Below are 20,223 nucleotides of genomic sequence, written 5' to 3'. Positions count from 1 at the left end.
CGAATAAGACATTGACAAGGAATGACAATATTGTCTAGATTTATGTACATTCGTTACTTTCTCAACTTCATAAAATGGTTTGAATTAATTATGTTGTCTCGTCTAAATGAATAAATGCGTCACATAAAACAAAATGTTTTTTGAACCGAGTCGTGTCTGACGTTATAGAGTATTTTAGGTCTCCACATAGAAATTCACGTTCGTTTTAAAACTGAAAGTTATCTTGACAATTCTTTTCTTGCATATATTCAGATTTTGTACAATTTTGTCATTTTGGATTGTTCCTCCTTTCTTGGATTTATCACCATACAACTTAATTAACGCCACAATTCCTCTAATTCAAAGGGCAAATAACACAAATTCGGAAGTGCGTACTCATTGTAACAAGCCTTATTTCTTTTACTTAGCGCATGACCGTGAATCAAAGCATGGTGAAACTATCAAAGATCATTTGTTAATAACCGTCTTTGTAGGTTTTGAAACTAAATGGTTTGTGATTTAAATAGGGCTTTCTTAATGTGATTAATCTACTTCATATATTTTTCGTTAACGTTTTAAACACATTTTTCTTCCTCTAACTCTAGATTAAGTATCTTTATCTAATAACGTTCAACTTTTTAATTATTATACACGTTACATTTTTTCTTATGTTTTTAATGTTAATTGGAACTTCAATCCTATATATGTATGTGGTGTAATGAAACACTAGAAATCAGTGTTATTTCGCGTGCAAATCGGTCCATCCCTTAAGAATATATATGAGATTTATTGAGTGGTGTATAACCTGAACATGTGTTCTTAATGCCGTATATTTTAAATAGTTGGTGCCCAGCGTGGACTGAATCATATAGCGAAAGCGTGGGTCCATTGTGTGCAGTAGGAAAGCGACGAGGAAGTAAATTTTGTTGTATTTATCGTGAGCATTATGGAAACATTTATTCCCAAACTGACGGATAAGATGAAAGGAAGTTATTAAAAAGTTTGTGCCATCGCGAAGGTAAATCATTTCGGGATTAGCTGATACCAGAATGTTGTTTGCATGTGTGTCTTTTTGCGCAGAATTCAGTGTTCAAACCATTTGGTCTTGAATCGACTTGTTTTCACACTAAATACATTTAAAGTCAAACAAGTGAATCTTAATAATGCATTATTTTGTTTAAAATTATTGTTTGCATCAGTCTACATGTATATTGTGAGCCTATATTTAGACTTATAACTGATATATGAATTATTGCTGTATGTCTGTTTCCCTTTCATATGAATGTACGTAGTAAGGTAAGATTGTATTTAAGCCATTTAAATAACAGTATAAAAAGGACTAGGAATGTCATATGCTTTGATATACATTTGTAGTTATATTTAAGCCTAGGAAGAAATAAATAATAGGGTTTGACGGAAAAAAAACTTGTTTCCCTCAATTTTGAATTGTACCTTCATAAATTTTTTTTATAGTTTTAAGGCGGACATAAGCGTAAAAGTAGTCTTCTATAAACGCACTTATCTCTTCGTGCACATTTATTACCTCGTACCTTGTTTTCAAATCCGTTTGCTTCTGTTAACAAAGGTATAAATCTGGAAAATTAATGTTTGTTTCGATCGTTATACGTTTGATTTCGCTAGTATTATGTAAATGTATGTAAGCCCGTTGTCACACGTACACAGACAGCTTTCTCAGTGAACATTTTCTCAGGTTGTTAACACATAGATACAAAAAGAGCTTTTCTTTACAGTGTATAGAATCTTCTTCTGAAAGGTCAGATTATACTCTTAAATCTTGAAAGTCTCCGCAAGACGACATTCGGAAGGAACTCCTCGGCCATTTTTATCGCAAACAACCTCGGATGTATTTGGACAGTTTACATACTCAAAAAGTGTCACGTTTAAGTCCGCTGCGAGTAGATCGCGTAGTAATTTTATTAAAATAATATGTGAAATAATATCTGAAATCTGAAACTTCGTCAATTAAAACAGATGCAAAAATAAACAAAGAATGGTTTAGAGAAAAACATTTTCACAAAGCAATCGAGCACATAAGAACATATAAAACATGCTACACAAATATACATCAACAATATCAACATTATAAAGCACAACAAAGAACACATCAAACAATGTCACGGATATATTTCAGACTTGGCCCTATGGTTTATATATGTTTATGGAGACCTTTCATGGGACTGCGTTTTTGGATCCCTAGGGTAAAGATAAAGCTTGTGTAAGCTAATACATATAAAAATAGACATACATGAAAATAAATATCTTTAGTTTCGCTTGACATGTTGGTATCAAATTAGGTGTATAGTAAGAGTGTGTGGGGACCTTTCATGGGATTGTGTTTGAGGCACTTTAGGGTTAGTTCAGGGTTACTGTTACTAAAAGTAAAAAAGGTTCTGAATGTCTTTTTGCAGGGTTGACATATTGTAACCAAACTTGGTAAATAGCAAACATTTATGGAGAAGTTTCATGATATTGCGATTTGGTCCCCTTAGTTCAAGGTAACTGTAAATAAGATTAGAAAAATGGTGGAAACTGAATATCTCAAGTTAGGATTGACTTATTGTGACAAACTTGGTATGTAAGAAAAGGTTATGGACACCTTTTATGGGATTGCGCTTGAGGTCCCTTGGATCAATGTCAATGCCACTGCTACTAAAATACAAAGAAGGTTTAAACTTAAATTCTTACTTTGAGATATTGTTACCAACTTTGGTGTATAGGAAGGGTTCATGGATACTTTTCATGGATTTAATATTGGGGCCATAGGGTCAAGGTCAATGTCACTGTTAAAAAAAATGATTAAAAGTTGCAGTTGCAGCTCATTTATTATAATCAAAATTTGTAACGGTTCTTTTGTGTCATATTTACTCTCAATCATTGAATACATGTGATATCTTTTGTATCATGAACTCTATTTCATAGAACAGAACAGAACAGAACAGAAGTTTATTTCGACTTATGCAACACAGCATCTCGTCAAACAAATATATACAATTAAACAAAATATCCATGCGTGTGATCATCGTTACAAGATATCCAATAGCAATAACAATTCAAGATAGCTCAAGAAATATGGAGAATGTTCACGTATAACAATATTGATAATAATAGATATAAGAAGCTGTTTATCTAGTTATCTAGATACATTATGGAAATGCAGATGATTAGTGGTCACGACAGTGATTGTACGATTACGACTTAAACAATATCATTGATTAATAGGTTTCATCTATTATTTGCCTGTACCAAAAATTTACATAAATTTACAATAGTTGTTTTCTTATTACTACTAACTAGTTGAGTAAATTTAAACATGCTGGGTTTTACATAAAAATACTTTTTAATACAAATTTTATGTAGGTCATCGAAACAGTTACATTTTATAACAAAATGAAATTCATCCTCAATTTCCTGTGTATGGCATAATAAACATAATCTTTTATTTCTTGGCAGTCTGTTTTGTCCGTACCTGCCAGTTTCAATACGTAACCTGTGAGCTGATTCACGTAATTGAGTGAGGTATTTTCTATTAGTTTTGTTCTATAGTAAATTAAGATATTCAGCCATACCAAAGGTACTGTGCAGATACAAGTATAGAATATTAAGTTTCGCACTGTTTTCAATATCAGCTTTTGTAGAAAACTATCGATTAAACGTTGTTTAAAGACTTGAGCAAAGAGTTTGACATTATAATTCCCCGGATTAACCCAGACATCTAAAAACCCATTCTCCTCAAGTAAACATTTAACGTTACATGCCCAAGTTGTAAGGCTTCCTCGCTTAAATCAACTGATTTACGGTATAACAAATTTTATAAAATAGTATTGGACTGTTGTACTTTGAACCAATATTTAATAATTAGCACGTATCTGTTAATATATATTGGATAACGCTCTATTTCTCCGTAAACAGCCGCTGTACATGTACTTTGCTTAACTCCTAGAAGCGATTTTAGGTGGATCCTTTCAATATTTTTCGATTTTGAAACCCCCCAGACAGAACTCGCATAGTTAAGGATCGAACCTACAAATGAGTCAAACAATTGAAGTGCAATTTTCGGAGGTACGTCATATTTGTTAATATTTTTGTTTAATACGTTCATAGCCTTTAGAGCCTTACCGACTACAAATTGATTATGTTAAACGAAAGTGCCCGTGTAGTTAAATACTGTGCCTAGATAGTTAAAGTTGTCAACTACTTCAAGTGGTACGCCACTATATACCCAAGTTTCATTAGCCCTAACCGGTCCTTTTTTACGGAATACTACAACCTTAGTTTTGGCTATATTAACTTCTAAGCCCCACGTTTGGCAATACTCGTAAATACGTATTTCTAACGTACTCCCCTCTATAATTTTAATCGCACATAATCAGGGGAGACAGTTCTGTAATTCCTTACACAATCAATCATTATTCTTATTATTGATACAAACTTGTGAAAAACAATCAATAAATAAGTCATTTACATGTAGTATATAAAATTATACATTGTCCGTATAGGTCTAAATTCCGTGTGTTTTAGCTCAAAAAGCAGGTATATGAAACAAATGTCTACAAAATATTTATTACATTTGCAAATGTATACTTTGTTGTAACTTTCAAGTGATAGTTCCGTGTTTAACAAAAGTTCTGGACACTTTTCGAAGTGAGTACAATGTCCGTACAAAAAAATACGAGTACATTGTCCGAACGATTTTTAAACCTATTTGTGACATTTACATTACATTCTCTTCAATATGAAATGATTTATTTAAAACAACTAAATTTTATAATCTGATTTAAATGTATTATCCTTTTTTCAGGATCTGTTCACATTAACCACAATGGTACGTATATTTTTCTTATATACATGTCATCGTATACGTATGCTGATTAAAGATGAAAAAGGCTTAATTTAATTCATTTCTTAGAATTAGTTAATATAAGAAATAAGTGATATTAGCTGTTTAAAATAATGTGTGTAAGATTAGGCCATTGAATATAAACAAAAGACCAGCACAGCACAATTACAATTACACTTAACAGAACAGGGGCAATAATGTATAATAAGACACATGTCATATCGACACAAAATGTGAAAGGTGACAAGAGGAGATCTCCAAAGCATGAACATTTATGTTAATCAAACGTATTGTTCAATAAGGTCGGATTTAAAAACCATTACCACCATCTATCATAAATATGCAAATGTGTAATAAACTATTTCAAATATATTTCAGGAATCTAGAAAATAATTGATGTGCCGCCATTGTGGAAAGGCATTTAAAAGTAGGTCGGGTCGTAACGAACTATTATCCAATAGAAAAGTGATATGCAATGAGCTGTTAATGTGCAATTATGTTTATATTTTTACAGGATCATAATTATGTTTATATATATTTTTGCTCGACTATTCGAAGAAGTCCAATACCCTTCATTCAATTGACTTAATACTTTACACAGTTGTTCAGGGCCATCACATAATGAGGTGAGATAACTCCATATTATCCTTTATACAAATTATGGCCCATGATTGACTATGGAACTTAGGTTAAAGTTTTAGAGGAGGCTTGGATATTTATGAATAACTTCTATACCCTTCATTCAATTGACTTAATACTTCACACAGTTGTCCAGGTCCATCACACAATGAGGTAATATATCTCCATAGTATCCTTAATACAAGTTATGGCCCTTGATTGACTTAGGCCAAAGTTTAAGGGCAGGTTAAAGTATTAGGGCAAGTTGAGATTTTCACTTATAAGTACAATACCATTCATTCAATTGACTTAATACTTCACACAGTTGTTCAGGGCCATCACATAATGAGGTTAGATAACTTCATATTATCCTTTATACAAACTATGGCCTTTGATTGACTATGGAACTTAGGTTAAGTTAAGAACTTAAGTTTTGGGGCAGGTTGGGATATTTATTGATAACTTCTATACCCTTCATTCAATTTACTTAATACTTCACGCAATTGTTCAGGACCATCGCACAATGAGGTTATATTACCCCAAATTATCCTTGATACAAGTTATGGCCCCTGATTGACTCAGTATAAAGTTTTAGGGCAGGTAAAAGTTTTAGGGCAAGTTGAGATTTAAATAAGTTATTTGAATGACTTTCGTCATTGTTGGGGGAGGGGGGCTGGTGGGAGGCCAGCATCAAAGTCACCTTATGTATCGAATAATTTTAGCTAGGTTTGACATAAAGAGACTTGATACGAATACTTTAAGGAGAAATTTTATGGGAATGCGTTTGAGGCCCCTAGGCTCAATGTCAAGGTTACTTATAATAGAAAACGGGTTGGTATTGATTAACTTAAGTAAGAGTCTACATATTATGACCAAACTGGGTATATAGGAAGAGTTTATAGCGACCTTTCCTGAGATTGTGTTTTAGGTCCCAACAGTTATGGTTTAGGTCAAGGTCACTGTTGCTTAAAATAGCAATATGCTTAGTATTGATAACTCAAGCAAGTGTTGACATAGTGTGACCAAACTTGGTTTATAAGACAAGTTTATGTAGAGCTTTCATTGAATTGCCGTTTGGCCCTCTAGGGTCAATGTCACTGTTACTTAAGATAAATTATTGTTTTAGTTATGGTTGACATAATGTGATCTAACTTGATATGTAGGAAGAGTTTATGGAGGACTACCATGGGATTGTGTTTGGGGCCTTGAGGATCAAGGTAACTGCAGCAAACAATAGAAGAAATCAATTGAATCTGAATCTCTTCTGCCAATCATACAAATTCCGGTTTTGTCTCATCGCGATTCTTGTTAACTTTTTAATTTGATTGTTTTATTGCTTTTGATAGGCACATATTGCATTGCTATTGTATTCACTTCCAAGTCAAAGCGGCGAAGTCGAGCGCGCTGTCTTACGGCAGCTCTTGTTTTTCATATTGTAATTTGATCTCATGTTCTATTATACACTGGAAATGTGTTGGGTCATGAACTGTTAATGTGCAACTATGTACTTGATTTAACAAAATTGTGATAATTAGTCTGTGATTATAAAGTAAATGTTTACACTAATGAATATAAATGAATAAAATCAAAATGAATACATTATATTTCCTTTTTATTCACCTATTCGTCGGTTAACACAAACTGAATATATCAAATAGCATAGACACTATTATGCTTGTGATGTTAAAAGAAGACATCATTCATATGTAAACTATTTGACGGTTTCAAATGTCTAACATACACGTGACAACACAGCGACAACGATATATTTTATGAAAATGTCAAACTAACATACTGTACATTGATTCTAATTCTCACAACCACATTCCAGAGATACATAACGCAACTTCAAATGTATAAATCTTACAATTTTCATTTAATATAACATCGCTTTAATAATGGCAAACATATATATGAAAAATGCTACTTGTTAGGGAAAATTGTAGTTATATTTGTAATCACAAAATTGAACTATGCTCTGCATATATCAAGGAGCCATATTCATATACTCTGTTTACAGATAATAAATGCATGGACACTAATTGTTAAATAATGCGATGGTATTGTTTAGGACTTAAATGTACCATAGAGTTTAGTGAATAAGATCATATATGCTAGTTATAATGCTAGTATCAAAACAAGCATATAAACAATGGTTTTCTTTAATTGAAAGTTGCAAAGTAAAAATTAAGGGCAAGTATACAAAACAAACACATTGTTAACACCATTTACGAGATAAAACTGACGTATTTCAAAGTGTTTGTCATAAGCATTAACTTAGTCTGTAACGTTAATCAATGCCCATCTTTGAAGTTGGCAGCAGCTTAGCCTGGTAACACCGTACCTTCTCCGATAGGACACCAAGTGCACCTTTTTGAAGAGAGTTCCTTTCAGTGGATATCGTCCCAACCTTCTTACTTCCGGATACTCTAGTCCGTTGTGTTGTGTCAAATTGATGGATTATGTTAAGAAATTATTTAAATGCATTTTAATACAATTACAATATAATATCATAATAGAGATTTTTTATGATAAAATACACATCGAAGGAACTTCATAATAAACAGATCAAATAGTGCTTACTTACATGAATTCTTAACCCGAATCACTTGACAACTTGTCGGAAAAGCGATTTAAGTATGGAAAAACTTGTGGTGCAGCATAATCCACTAAGAACGGAACAGTATATAAGTATTATAGAGAAATGCTATAAACATGAAATCGTTCGGATAATGTACTCGTAATTATTTTGTACTGACATTGTACTGGCTTTAAAAATTGTCCAAAACTTTTAATAAACACGGAACTATCACTTGAAAGTTACAACGACGCATACATTTGCAAATTTAATCAATATTTTGTAGACATTTGTTTCATACACCTGCTTTTTGCGCTAACACACACGGAATTCAGACTTATACGGACAATGTACGCATAGAAATAATATCTGTATCGAGTTTCAGGCTTAAACTAAGCAAACCTCCGAAAAACAGACAACACGCGAGTAAACCGTGTTACAATGCGGGTACTCTGCGCCAATTCTAAAGATCCTACCTTAATATTCACCATCCGTAATAGCCGAAATTATACGTTGAAGCGACCAAATAATTCGCCATCTTGTCCGGTCGTAAGAAGGTGTAAATTTTTACGACGTAGGCGCCCAAATTACACCTCCAACATAAATGACGCAACGCCATTGGTCCAGGACTGGTCGCGGGGTGACCCAATATTTTTCCATATCGTATCAAAATGGCGTCTATTTTCCGATTCCTATTCATAAATAAAACATTTATACATGTAAACAAGTTGTCGACGTGATATATTCGTAACGGGGTCTGTAGGTGACCTGATATGGGATATACGGGGCGCAGAAAACAATATTCTTATATAGGGTTTCCTTTGCCCCGTATATCCCATATCGGATCATTTACTTACCCCGTAACTTATAATATTGTCCCGTGATACACATGTATAATACTTGATCTGAAATACAGATAAAGTGAATTTCACTTTAATGACGTGATCTAGTCCTGTACAACGCGATCTAAAGTTTTGATGACAAAGACACCTTTATTGATACGCAGTTACAATGCCTCTTGTTGAACTATGACGTATGTTTCGTGCTGGTTATCCTTGAGTTTTGAATGTTTCGAATGAATAATTCTTGGCTTAACAAAAGCAATCTCTTCTCAAAATGTTGTCTCTAGATAATCCAACCTTCTTCTGTACGCTTGCCTTATACTGCAAATAACATAATGAAATTTAGGATCAACAACCAATTCCCTCAATTGAACTTGACTTATAAAGACAATCTATTTTAGGTAGGAGAAAGTAATTTGCAAGTGAGAAAAATGTTCGTTTGCAGACAAATTGCCGGATTTTAAGAAAAAAGTACGGATTCCGGTAAAAACCTTTGTAAGTGATTTTTTCTTCATATTGTTATATTGCGTCCAGTTTTTAGGGAAAAGCATACACTTATTAACAATGGTAAAATCGCCAACGCATACAATCCCGTTAGTCAGTGGCATATACACAAGTTATACTTTACAACATGGACAGTGGACACACTTGTACTTTCGAAAGGGGGCAGAGGTTTGTTTTGTTTTATGTCTCACCAAACTGTGCGCAATATGGGGTGGGGGGAGTAAGGTACAAAATATCCACCAGGGAACGTGTACAGTCGAATCATTACCATCATGTTTGTAAAAAAGGTAAAATATGCAAGCATAGAGACAACATGCACAGAAATTGTGGATGAATTTATAATTAAACATTGCATCGTAACTAACAATCTGTTCCATAACTTCATTGACAAATTTATGATACCGAGCTAAGCGAGGATCGAAGAATATGTTTTGGCCGCATTCTAGAAGCATACATTTTTATTTCATAAAGATGGAGTCCATTTACCTGGCAAAAGTATGTACTTTTGATGACAAATCTGCCATTTTGTTTTCAACTGAATATTTTTCTCATTTATTGTTTGTATCCAAGCAAATTATGTCCTCAATATATATTACAAAATAAAAATACACACGACATTTTCAGCCAGTAAAACGGCTCATCGGTCTGTATTGATTACTACGTTTGACCGTTTAGTATTTAACGTTAAATGAATTTTTCAAACTCCGCCTACTCAGAAACTGTGCATGCGTTATAATACGTGTATATGTGCTTTTCGTGTACATAATGTATCGTATTGCACATTGTAGTGTTTTCATTTATTCAGATATTTTCTATTTGTGTGTTTTCTGAGTCATTGGAACCAAAATAATCAATCAACGATATTAAATATTCTATTTTTGTTTAAATAAAATATTCTTGTTTCATGCTTAACACGTTTGAACAATTTTCTTGGCGGTGTTTGATTTTAATTTTGCTTGAAAAATGAATAAACAGCATGAAAACAAGCTGGAAATTTTTTATGTCAAATTATTGTACTTGTTCATGTATACATTATACATAACCTTATACTTTATTTGTACGCACATCAACATCACTGACGTCATGACGTCGTTATTTTTATGACGTGGTATATTATATCTTACTAAATTTATTGATCAGATGAAGAGTAAATAAATTTGAAGACGGTGTTTGTCTTGAAGTTATTCAATATACTGAAAACTTACCAATCATCAGCTTTGCCATGCTTGGTAGAATTAATATTTGCTCACTGTTTTCTGTCTCAGTTGAAGTATTCATTAAATAAATTCGTTGAAAAGTTATTGACCAAATAGTGATCAACATCATTAAAACATAACAAAAGTCACAGATAAGATTGGATATATATGATAAATAAGTGCTATTCTAATATGAACTATAATTAGACAGTCTCTCATTGGTCGAGCGCGATCTGCGACAAACATAAACATCATACTTCTTCTTCCATATACTGAGCTGGGCTTTTAAGAAGGCGCACTTTAAGCTTAATGAGACTTTGTGGCGGTGGCTAACTTTATGTTTCAAAAATGTTTAAAACTAATAAAACTATATACAAATATGTGTGTCACTGGTGTTTCGGTGGCAGGCTGCTTAATTAAATGAGCCTTGAAGGCATCCAGCGTAGGAGCTGATGCCACTCTAGTCGGCAGGAGGTTCCTGTCATTAACAGTTTTAAGACAGTACGGATAACACAGCCGATTCCAGTTTGTATCAGGTTTCTAATTAACAATGAAAACAGTATATTTTTTTATAAATTTAAAAGTATGTTTTACAACTAAGAAAACAACCTACATGGTCAGCCAATAAAACGGCTCATCGGCCTGTATAAATTACTACGCTTAACCGTACAGTATTTAACGTTCAGTGGATTTTTCAAGCTCCGCCTACTCAGAATCTGTGCATGAGTTACCATATTTGTATATGAGCTGTTCCTGTAAGTTATATATCGTATATTTATCAACTATTACGTATTTGACGTGAAACGGGGACAATCGCGGTACAAATTCCTGATAATCGATGACAATATGTGCCAAAACTCGGCCAGACTCGGCCAATATAAACCAAACTCGGCCAATATGAGTTTCCGCCGTGTTGATTGGCTAGAAAACTCGCCAAATATAGGATTTGAGAAATGGACCATTTTCATTGTGTAAAGGTAATCTCGGACAAATAACTGGGCCAGTATAAAATCACCTAATTAATGACATTATATTGTACATTGTTTTGTTAACTTCTATTCAGACTTTTTTCTATTTGTGTGTTCATCTAAGCTGTTGAAACCAAAACAAAATATTAAATGGGATTTGTTTAAGTTAAATAAAATACTCGTGATAAACAAGTGTGAATAATTTTCTTGGAGGTAGTTTGTATTAATCTAGGTAACGAAATGAATCTACAGCATAACAACAAACTTGAAAATGATAGCAACTTTCCATTCGGAACACCTCGGCAATTTTCCATCACAACCTCGGATGTATGCCAGCACATCAGTAAAAGCAGTTGGTATTTTTTAATATCAGTATTAATCAATTGAAGAAATTTAACGTGTATTTTGTATAACTAAGTTTTATTTGGTTGCTAGTGAAGTGTTTTTGAATGAATATTTCAGATTCCCAAAAGGAAAGTCATCAAGTCTAACCGCTGAATTTAAATTACTACTCGATCTACTTGAAGCGAAGTTAAATATAAAGATTTCTGACATTGTAAACCGTCCATATACATCCTAGGCTGTTTTCCATCGTAATTAGCCGTATTAGTTTTCATACAGTGTATTTGTCAACAGATTTAAAAATTCAATAAAAACACTCAAATTTTATGCCTTATATTACGAAAACGACCCATATTGTGAACTATAATTTGAAATTTTCCGTTTTTAAAACACAAATGCTATCTCAATCGACACGATATTAATTATCTACATAAGGAAATATACTAACGGAAGAAAGACACAGTGCACGTAAAATATACCGGCTTTAATAACAACAGAAATTGCATTTTTAAGGGACGACTTAAGTTTAACAATTATCGCATGCTTTGAGGTTCTACCTCACTGTACCACAGTTACATTTATGTGTCATTCTTTTAGGTAAATAATATGCAATCATTAAATGACTTCACATAGTAGTAAAAAATTTCGTTTTGAGGACAGTTTGTTTTTGCTGCTACTATATAACATCAGATAAACAAGATATGCGTACTTATTGATAATTTAGTTCCACGTGCTATTTGTACATGTATAGTATAACATTCGGCAAAGTTTCCCGACGACTGGCGTCGTTTGTGTTCACGTTCAGCAAACAACACAATGTTTACACAACAAATTAAATTTACATCAACATATTCAAAATTTGGACTATGTTAGAGATCAATAACGTAGAGTTTTATCTAATGTTTTGGTATATCACTGGAGACGTTTTGTTTTATTATTAAACAATTTAAACAAAAGTTATAAAACGATGACATATTATTTACTAAAAAAAACATCATCGATAACAGTGCATCGAAGCTCTGCCTTGTGTGCTCTTACATTACTGGGTGCGGCGAAGACTTTTAAATCTTTACAAAAATGTAGTTTCGCTATGATGTAAAAAGAAGGTCAAGACAATCTTGAAAACTGACGACCCATTTCTCTGTTAAATAATGAATATAAATGTGGCAGCAAAGATTTTTAAAAAAAAACGCCAACAATTTATTTTACCAAATATTGTAAGACAAGAACAATCATGATACTTAAAAAATAGGAATAAATGTTTTAACATATAGCAAATATATACTTATTCTGTTGATAACACGGATTTATTCGATCAAGGCGGTGATATTCTATTTGTTTAAGAATAAAGAGGAAAGGTTTTAATTCCTTTGAGTGGCTATTCCTGTTCGATATTTTGAATAAATATATTGTCCAAAAGAAAGATTACAAATAATGAGTGTTAATATGTTCGATCCGGTCTTAATCGACCGATTGTAGTTTAGCCGATTTAACTAGATTATGTAGCTTGTGGTGAGAGACGTAGATTATCGAGACGTTGATTCGATCACAGTGGAGAGTGTTTAATAAAACAATATCTAATACTTCATCTATAAGCAGTATAAACAGGTTTGTCGTTTCTTTCATTAGATATCATATTCTATTTTTGTAAGTTGAAGTATACCTTTATTTCGATGTTTTCAGGTAAGTGACGAAGCGCTTACGATCATTTTATAAATATCGTAAGGCTATTTAGGTGTTGCTTAGTTGTCTAGTTATATGATATTCCTTTCGCACCAAACTATAACCGTTACGACTTATAATTTCATGACCAATTCTATACAATTAATATGTATGGCTAATGGTGATTAATTTATGATCATTAAAAGTCGAATAATTTTAATTACTGTCACCTCATTCAATCAAATATAATATCTACCATTATCAAAACAATATCGAGGAAAACATAACAGATTCGGTAATATTAAATGTTATTCTAAAACCTTTCTAACAAAGCACCATGCCTAAATTGAATAAGAAGTTTTGTCTATTTTATAAACGAGATCTAAATAATTTTCGCAATTGAGACATATTGAATATCAAAACCTGATGAATGTTTAAAAGACAATATTTTACGTATGTGTCAAATGATATCATATGCTTTGAGATGGTTATCTTAAAACTATTTAAATATGGATAAGTAGAAATAACTTTTGGTTTGACAGCCGTAACTTCTTTTCTTACCGCACTAATCTCGGACACACTTATTATAAGGTACATTGTTTAAAAATTATAAATGTTTGAGGGTATGTTTAGATCGATACACATTTGATATCGCTACCATTATGTTGATATATGCAGGCCCGTGGTGGTCACAGATGTTTCGGGTAATATTTCATTTGCATTTTTCTGTTAATAAATGGAAGTAAATAAGTAATAGTTTGATGACATGAAGTACAATCATTAAGTAATAATTAAAAATATGCGGCGTGAGCGTAGCAAACGAAACCTGCTTAATCATTAAGATTTAAATTTAGATCATTTTACTGTCTTAAAATACAATTTCATTGGCTGACACATTGTCATCGCAAAATATGGGTGTGTGGTCCGGATAAGTGGCAGTGGGAAAATCTTTTAAATTACCCGCACAATTGTTATTGTTTTCCTTTTACCAGAATGGAATCGAAAACAGGGGATATTGATGAGCAATGCGGGTCAAACGCCGAGATCACATGCCTTGCCAAGAAAGTGGAAATTATAAACCATACACAGGAATCAATTGTGGGATTTACTGTATTGTCTGATGAAAAGGTGGTTGTTTTGACCACTGATATGAGATCAAGTTCGAACATTATGCTGTACCAATCCAAAACAGAAGAAGGGAAACAGGAATTTGAGTTTAAAAGGGTTAGCTTACACGGTTTTCGATGTTCACAATTTAATCAACAATTTCATGGAACTAAAGCTAGAGCTATTGCCAGATTAGACTCAAACAAAATTGTTGTTCTTTGTGACAACTGGATCAATGCACACGAAGGATTCAAGAAATGCTATCAAATTAAACGATTGCCATACGAATGGGAGGAAGTAACATGTACATATGGAACTGGGCAGCACCGTGAATCCTTGATCGCAGTTTTTTCCACAGAAAACGACAAACTTCAATTCTCTTTTCATATGAAGATAGGCATGCGTTTAAAAACAACTGATACATCACAGCATACAGCAATAGCATATTGCAACGAAGTACTAGCGATCCTTTTTTGCCCATTAAAGTTGGAACTGCTAAACATAAAAACAGGAATTTCAGAATCGGTGAACATGCACTCATTTGCCACAGAAATGTTTCCTTTCGGAGAAGGACAACCGTTTTTGACCATAAGCAACTCTGATGGACAGACTCATATTTACATTTCACTTGCCGCTGGAGGAGGAATACGAAAAGTGACGAAAATTGACACAAATGGACGCATTCTGGCAACATTTGTTGAAGTAAATTATGTAGAACCGGGCCCGATAGCTGCTGTTGGCGACGGAACATTGGTGTTCGGCTACAATTCAAAACTTCTGTTGATGTCAGAGGACCTTAAGATACTAGCGAAACTGAACTGTGGCCATGGTGTCGAAGATATGAATGTAATGCAGACGGAGAAAGGCAGATACCTGTATTGTCTTAATGGGAACAGAATTACACAGTATTCACTCCTGTAGCAAAGTACAGGAAAAAATGAGTTCTGATGAAGAGTCGGAATTATGGAATTAATCTTTAGAAAGCTTTAGTTCTTGATCGTAACAGATACACACGGTTTCATTTTTATTTCTGGCTATGGGCTTGTCTCCCTAATTTTCATGCCGATTGTGTTATAACATTCTTCATATATTATCAATAATCGGATGACATCAATGTCAGAGTATACTTTTTTATTCTAATCTTTTCCTCTCTTTCCTTAAAAAAAAACAACTAAAATATCTAATTATATAATTATGACTTTGAACAAAGTCAAATTAAGCATTGATTTTTTTTAAAAAACATGAGATTTAAATATACATATACTTTTATTATTATGTAAAGTTTCCTTAGCCGCATATGAACAATGAAAGATATAATGAAGATTCTGTATTATTACATGTATTTTCCGGTTTCAGTTGGTCAATCCGGAATACTGGCAAACTGTATTCCTTCTTTATCAACAACAACAACACCAACAATTACTTAAAGGATGTATACCTAATTTGTATATACAGTATTTTATAAAAACTTGCAGGCTTTTAAAAGGAGAAAAAAAAATCAAAAGTCGGCTTGGCCGTACGGATAATGGTTATACCAATTTGGAAAAGGCATCCAAACGGACGACCAACGGTCGTTATTGCTCAGAAATGTCAGTACGGGGAAGTATTCCAATGGGAAGAACATAACTTTTTTATATATTTGAAAATATTAATTACAGCTATATTTCTACGCTTAACCATTTAGTATGTCACGTTCAGTGGATTCTATTTGTGTGTTCTTCTAAGCCATTGGAACCAAAATAATCAACGATATTAAATATTCTTAAATATATATTTTTGCTTAAATAAAATACTCTTGTTTCATGCTAAACACGTTTGAATAATTTTCTTGGTGGTATTTGATTTTAATTTTGGTTAGAAAAATGAATAAACAGCATGACACAAGTTGGAAAAAAAACTTAATGTCAAATTATTGTACTAGTTCATGAATTCATATTGACCATCCTAACCTTATACTATATTTGTACGCACATCAACATCACTGTAATGACGTCATGGCGTCGTTATTTTTATGACGTGGTTTATTATATTTTACAAAATTTATTAATCAGATGAAGAGAAAATAATTTTGAAGAAGGTGTGTGTCTTCTATTTTGATCATCAGCTTCGCCATGCTTGGTAGAGTTAATATTTGCTCACTGTTTTCTGTCTCAGTTCAGGTATTCGTTAAATAATTTCGTTGAAAAGTTTTTTAACAAATAGTAATCAACATCATTAAAACATAACAAAAATAACAGAGAAGATTGGATATATATGATGAACTAAGTGCTCTTCTTATATGACCTATAAATAGACAGTCTCTCATTGATCGAACGTGATCGTCGACAAAAATATAAATCATACTTCATCCTCCATAATCTGAGCTGGGTTTTAAGAGGGTGTACTTAGCTTAACGAGACTGCGTGGCGGTGGCTTTTTTGAAGTCAGTGCAGCAAATTGCAATTTTCATTTTAAAAAATGAATTTCAACGTGGACCCGTGTTGACAGCACAGAAATCGTTGAGTGATGTAATGGTTCTGTGCACAGGGGGAAAAAAAAAAATTTTCTTATATGTATATATAATGACAATGAGTTGTTTACATGTACCTGTAGATATCAGTTATTTTCATATACCTGACAATATGAGTTGTTGACATGAAACTGTAGGTATGAGTGGCTTATCAGTAAATGACAATGTGTTGTTCATGAATATATGTTGACAATAAGTTCTTTACATGTACCTGTAGATATAAGTAGATATAAGTTCATTTCATGTACCTGATGATATGACTTGTTGACATGAAATTGTTCACATAAGATGCTTACATGTATATGAAACTGTGTGTTGTTAATTAATATATGATGACAATGAGTTGTTGACATGCACCGGCATATATCAGTTATTTTCAGTTATTTTCATGTACCAGACAATATAAGCTGTTGACATTAAGTGGTAGAGATGACTTGCATACATGTAAATGAAAGTGTGTTTTGTTGATATGTATAGGATGAAAATGAGTTGTTGATATACACCTGTAGGTATCAGTAACATGTAGATTTCAATTATTTACATGGAACTGACAATATGAGTTGTCAATATACAGCTGACAATATGAATTGTTAACATGCAGCTTTGAAAATGAGTTGTGAACATGAATCGGACATTAAAAAGTGCTCACATATAACTGACAATATCAGTTGTTCATATTTTCATGTCTGCACGAGGCTGTCAATATAAATGTTCACATTTGAGTGTTAATGTGTATGTCTTGAGATGTTCATTTAGAGTTGATGATAGGATTAATTAACATGTAGGTGTCTGTACGAGTTGTTCACATGCAGCTGTCTGTATGACTTGTTCACCTGTAACTGTATGTACGACTTGTTCATCTGCAACTGTCTGCATGATTTGTTCACATGTCCTGTATGTATTTACGTAACTGAGTTTTTCATATGTATCTTTCTGTGTCAGTTGTGTACATATAGCTGTATGTATGAGTTGTTTCCATGTAAGTGCATATATGGCTTCTTCATATATAACTGTATGCATGAATTCTTAATATTGAATTAAATGTATGAGTTGTTTATATGTAGCTGTCTGTATGAGTTGTTCACATGCAGCTGTCTGTATGACTTGTTCATCTGTAACTGTATGTACGACTTGTTCATCCACAGCTGTCTGCATGATTTGTTCACATGTATCTGTATGTATGAGCTTTTCATATGTATCTGTCTGTATCAGTTGTTTACTTGTAGCTGTATGTGTGAGTTATTTCCATGTAACAGCATGTATGGGTTCTTCATATATAACTGTATGCATGAATTCTTATAATTGAATTAAATGTATGAGTTGTTTATATGCAGCTGTGTGCATAACTTGTTTATATGTAGCTGTCTGATTGACTTCTTCACTTCCTATATGCAATAACAGTTACACTGACTACTGAACATTACTCTCATCTACCATTATGCAATATGTATATAAAAACTTCCATATTTTGTCAATAACACTAAGGACAACATTGTAAGGTCAAGTCTTAGAAATCCATTCTGTTACATATTCCTCAGACAATGCATGTCAGTTGCAACGAAAAATTAGTGGCTCAACAGTAGCACAAGTGTCAAACTAAAACATATAAATAATTCCTTGGTATTAAAAATCCACTTTTCTTAAATAAGGAAACAAAATCCCAAGCACCCAATATCAACAGTTTATCACTTATAAGTATAGAAAATGGCAATCAGTATGAATTACATAGCACAATTTTTTTATCACCGTCAGCAAGTATGGACAATTTGAACTTAATATCTGGAAGGGGATTTCAGCAATTAACCAAACCGTAAAAAATGTCGAAATTTTTAAGTATAAAAAGGGCAATATATGTGACAATATTTAAGTATAAGTTACATAACTTGTTACATAGAGACACGGAAATTTTGAAAATAATACTTTGAACCGTTTCGAAGTTGTTAACAAAAAACAAGAGTTGTCAAACATGAGTATAAAACAGGCCATAAATCTAAAATATTGAACATGACTTACATAACTTGTCAGAAATTTTCGTATTATCACTATGCGTAAATTAAGAAAAAATCAATTAGAAAATTTGAAAGGCTGATAAGTCATTAACAAAGAACATAAACAAGTGTGGAACTTGGAAGGACTGACGGACGGACTGACGTAAAGACGGACGACCAGGGTGATAACTGTAGGACACCAGCAAATATTAGAGGTACTAATAAAAAACTTTGTATTAATTCAACATCATTACCACGTAACTTCAGCCATTCTGAATGTGAAATTTCAGAGAAAAAAAAACATGTTTGGGTCAAATAGCATATTTCGAATTTCGCGTCGTCAATCAACTAGAAAGTTTCCGATGGAACGTCAGTAACGTGACATGTGACGTCATAATTGTGACGTCTGAATTATATCATGATAAAATGTGACAGATACATACATAAAATAATTTATATTACATACTTACATAAATGTATTTTCAACCAATCAGAAAACAGCTTTGCATTTTCCTCCACTTTTCATTTGAACTAGAAAATGCCCGGCAAAACAGCGAAAACAATGTGTCATGTTTTTGTCATCTCGCATACAGATAGAAGCTATTCAAAGTTGTTGCGAATGAAGTTTTTTGGAACATTTCATGAAAGGGATCGGAAAAACGATGCCGAATTTGTAACGTAGCGGAGAAACTATACGAAACAGCCGATTTTCATGCATGACTTGCTGGATGTCGATCTTGACATCGCGGTGGCCGACGGTTTTGGAGTAAAACTTTTGAGTTTTCGAACATATGCGCCTGTTTGGAATCATTTGAATGACTTTGCCGTGTAGATAGAAGCCTCACCTGTGCATGAATGTGTGTTAATGGATATCACTAACGTTTAAATATGTTATTTTTTACCAAAATAAAGTCAATGTAAAAAGCCGATGTTACCCTTTATTCTATATATATAGATATAGGCAAAAATAATTTGTTTCTGGTCCCTATGGTTCTATGTATAGAGTATACTAGATAATTTTCTAAATACCACAATAATGCAACAGTCAATTGTAACCACGCCCCCCCCCCTA

General features: G+C 32.9%; 1 protein-coding gene across 5 annotated transcripts; it reads left to right on the top strand.

Moving 5' to 3' along the window:
* Nucleotides 1–884: 884 nt before the first annotated feature.
* On the top strand, nt 885–18,500 carry LOC128236544 (uncharacterized). Of its 5 annotated transcripts, XM_052951462.1 has the most exons (3): nt 892–997; nt 4,799–4,822; nt 14,540–18,500. In XM_052951462.1, the coding sequence occupies exon 3, from the start codon at nt 14,541–14,543 to the stop codon at nt 15,573–15,575; it is 1,035 nt and encodes a 344-aa protein (XP_052807422.1). In that variant the 5' UTR covers nt 892–997; nt 4,799–4,822; nt 14,540; the 3' UTR covers nt 15,576–18,500. The 5 variants fall into 5 exon arrangements, 4 of the variants coding, with proteins under 4 accessions (XP_052807421.1, XP_052807422.1, XP_052807425.1 ...); XM_052951461.1 differs by lacking the exon at nt 4,799–4,822 and having other exon boundaries at nt 885–997; XR_008261381.1 differs by lacking the exons at nt 4,799–4,822; nt 14,540–18,500 and adding an exon at nt 3,451–3,934.
* The last annotated feature ends 1,723 nt before the right edge of the window (nt 18,501–20,223 follow it).

Source organism: Mya arenaria, chromosome 6, assembly GCF_026914265.1.
Source record: "Mya arenaria isolate MELC-2E11 chromosome 6, ASM2691426v1".
Lineage (NCBI taxonomy): Eukaryota > Metazoa > Mollusca > Bivalvia > Myida > Myidae > Mya > Mya arenaria.
Note: the sequence above shows the minus strand (reverse complement) of the source record. Positions and strands in the feature narration are given on the sequence as shown.

Excerpts from the sequence above, each read along its gene's own strand:
- LOC128236544 (XM_052951461.1), top strand. The coding sequence starts at position 14,541 with ATGGAATCGAAAACAGGGGATATTGATGAGCAATGCGGGTCAAACGCC.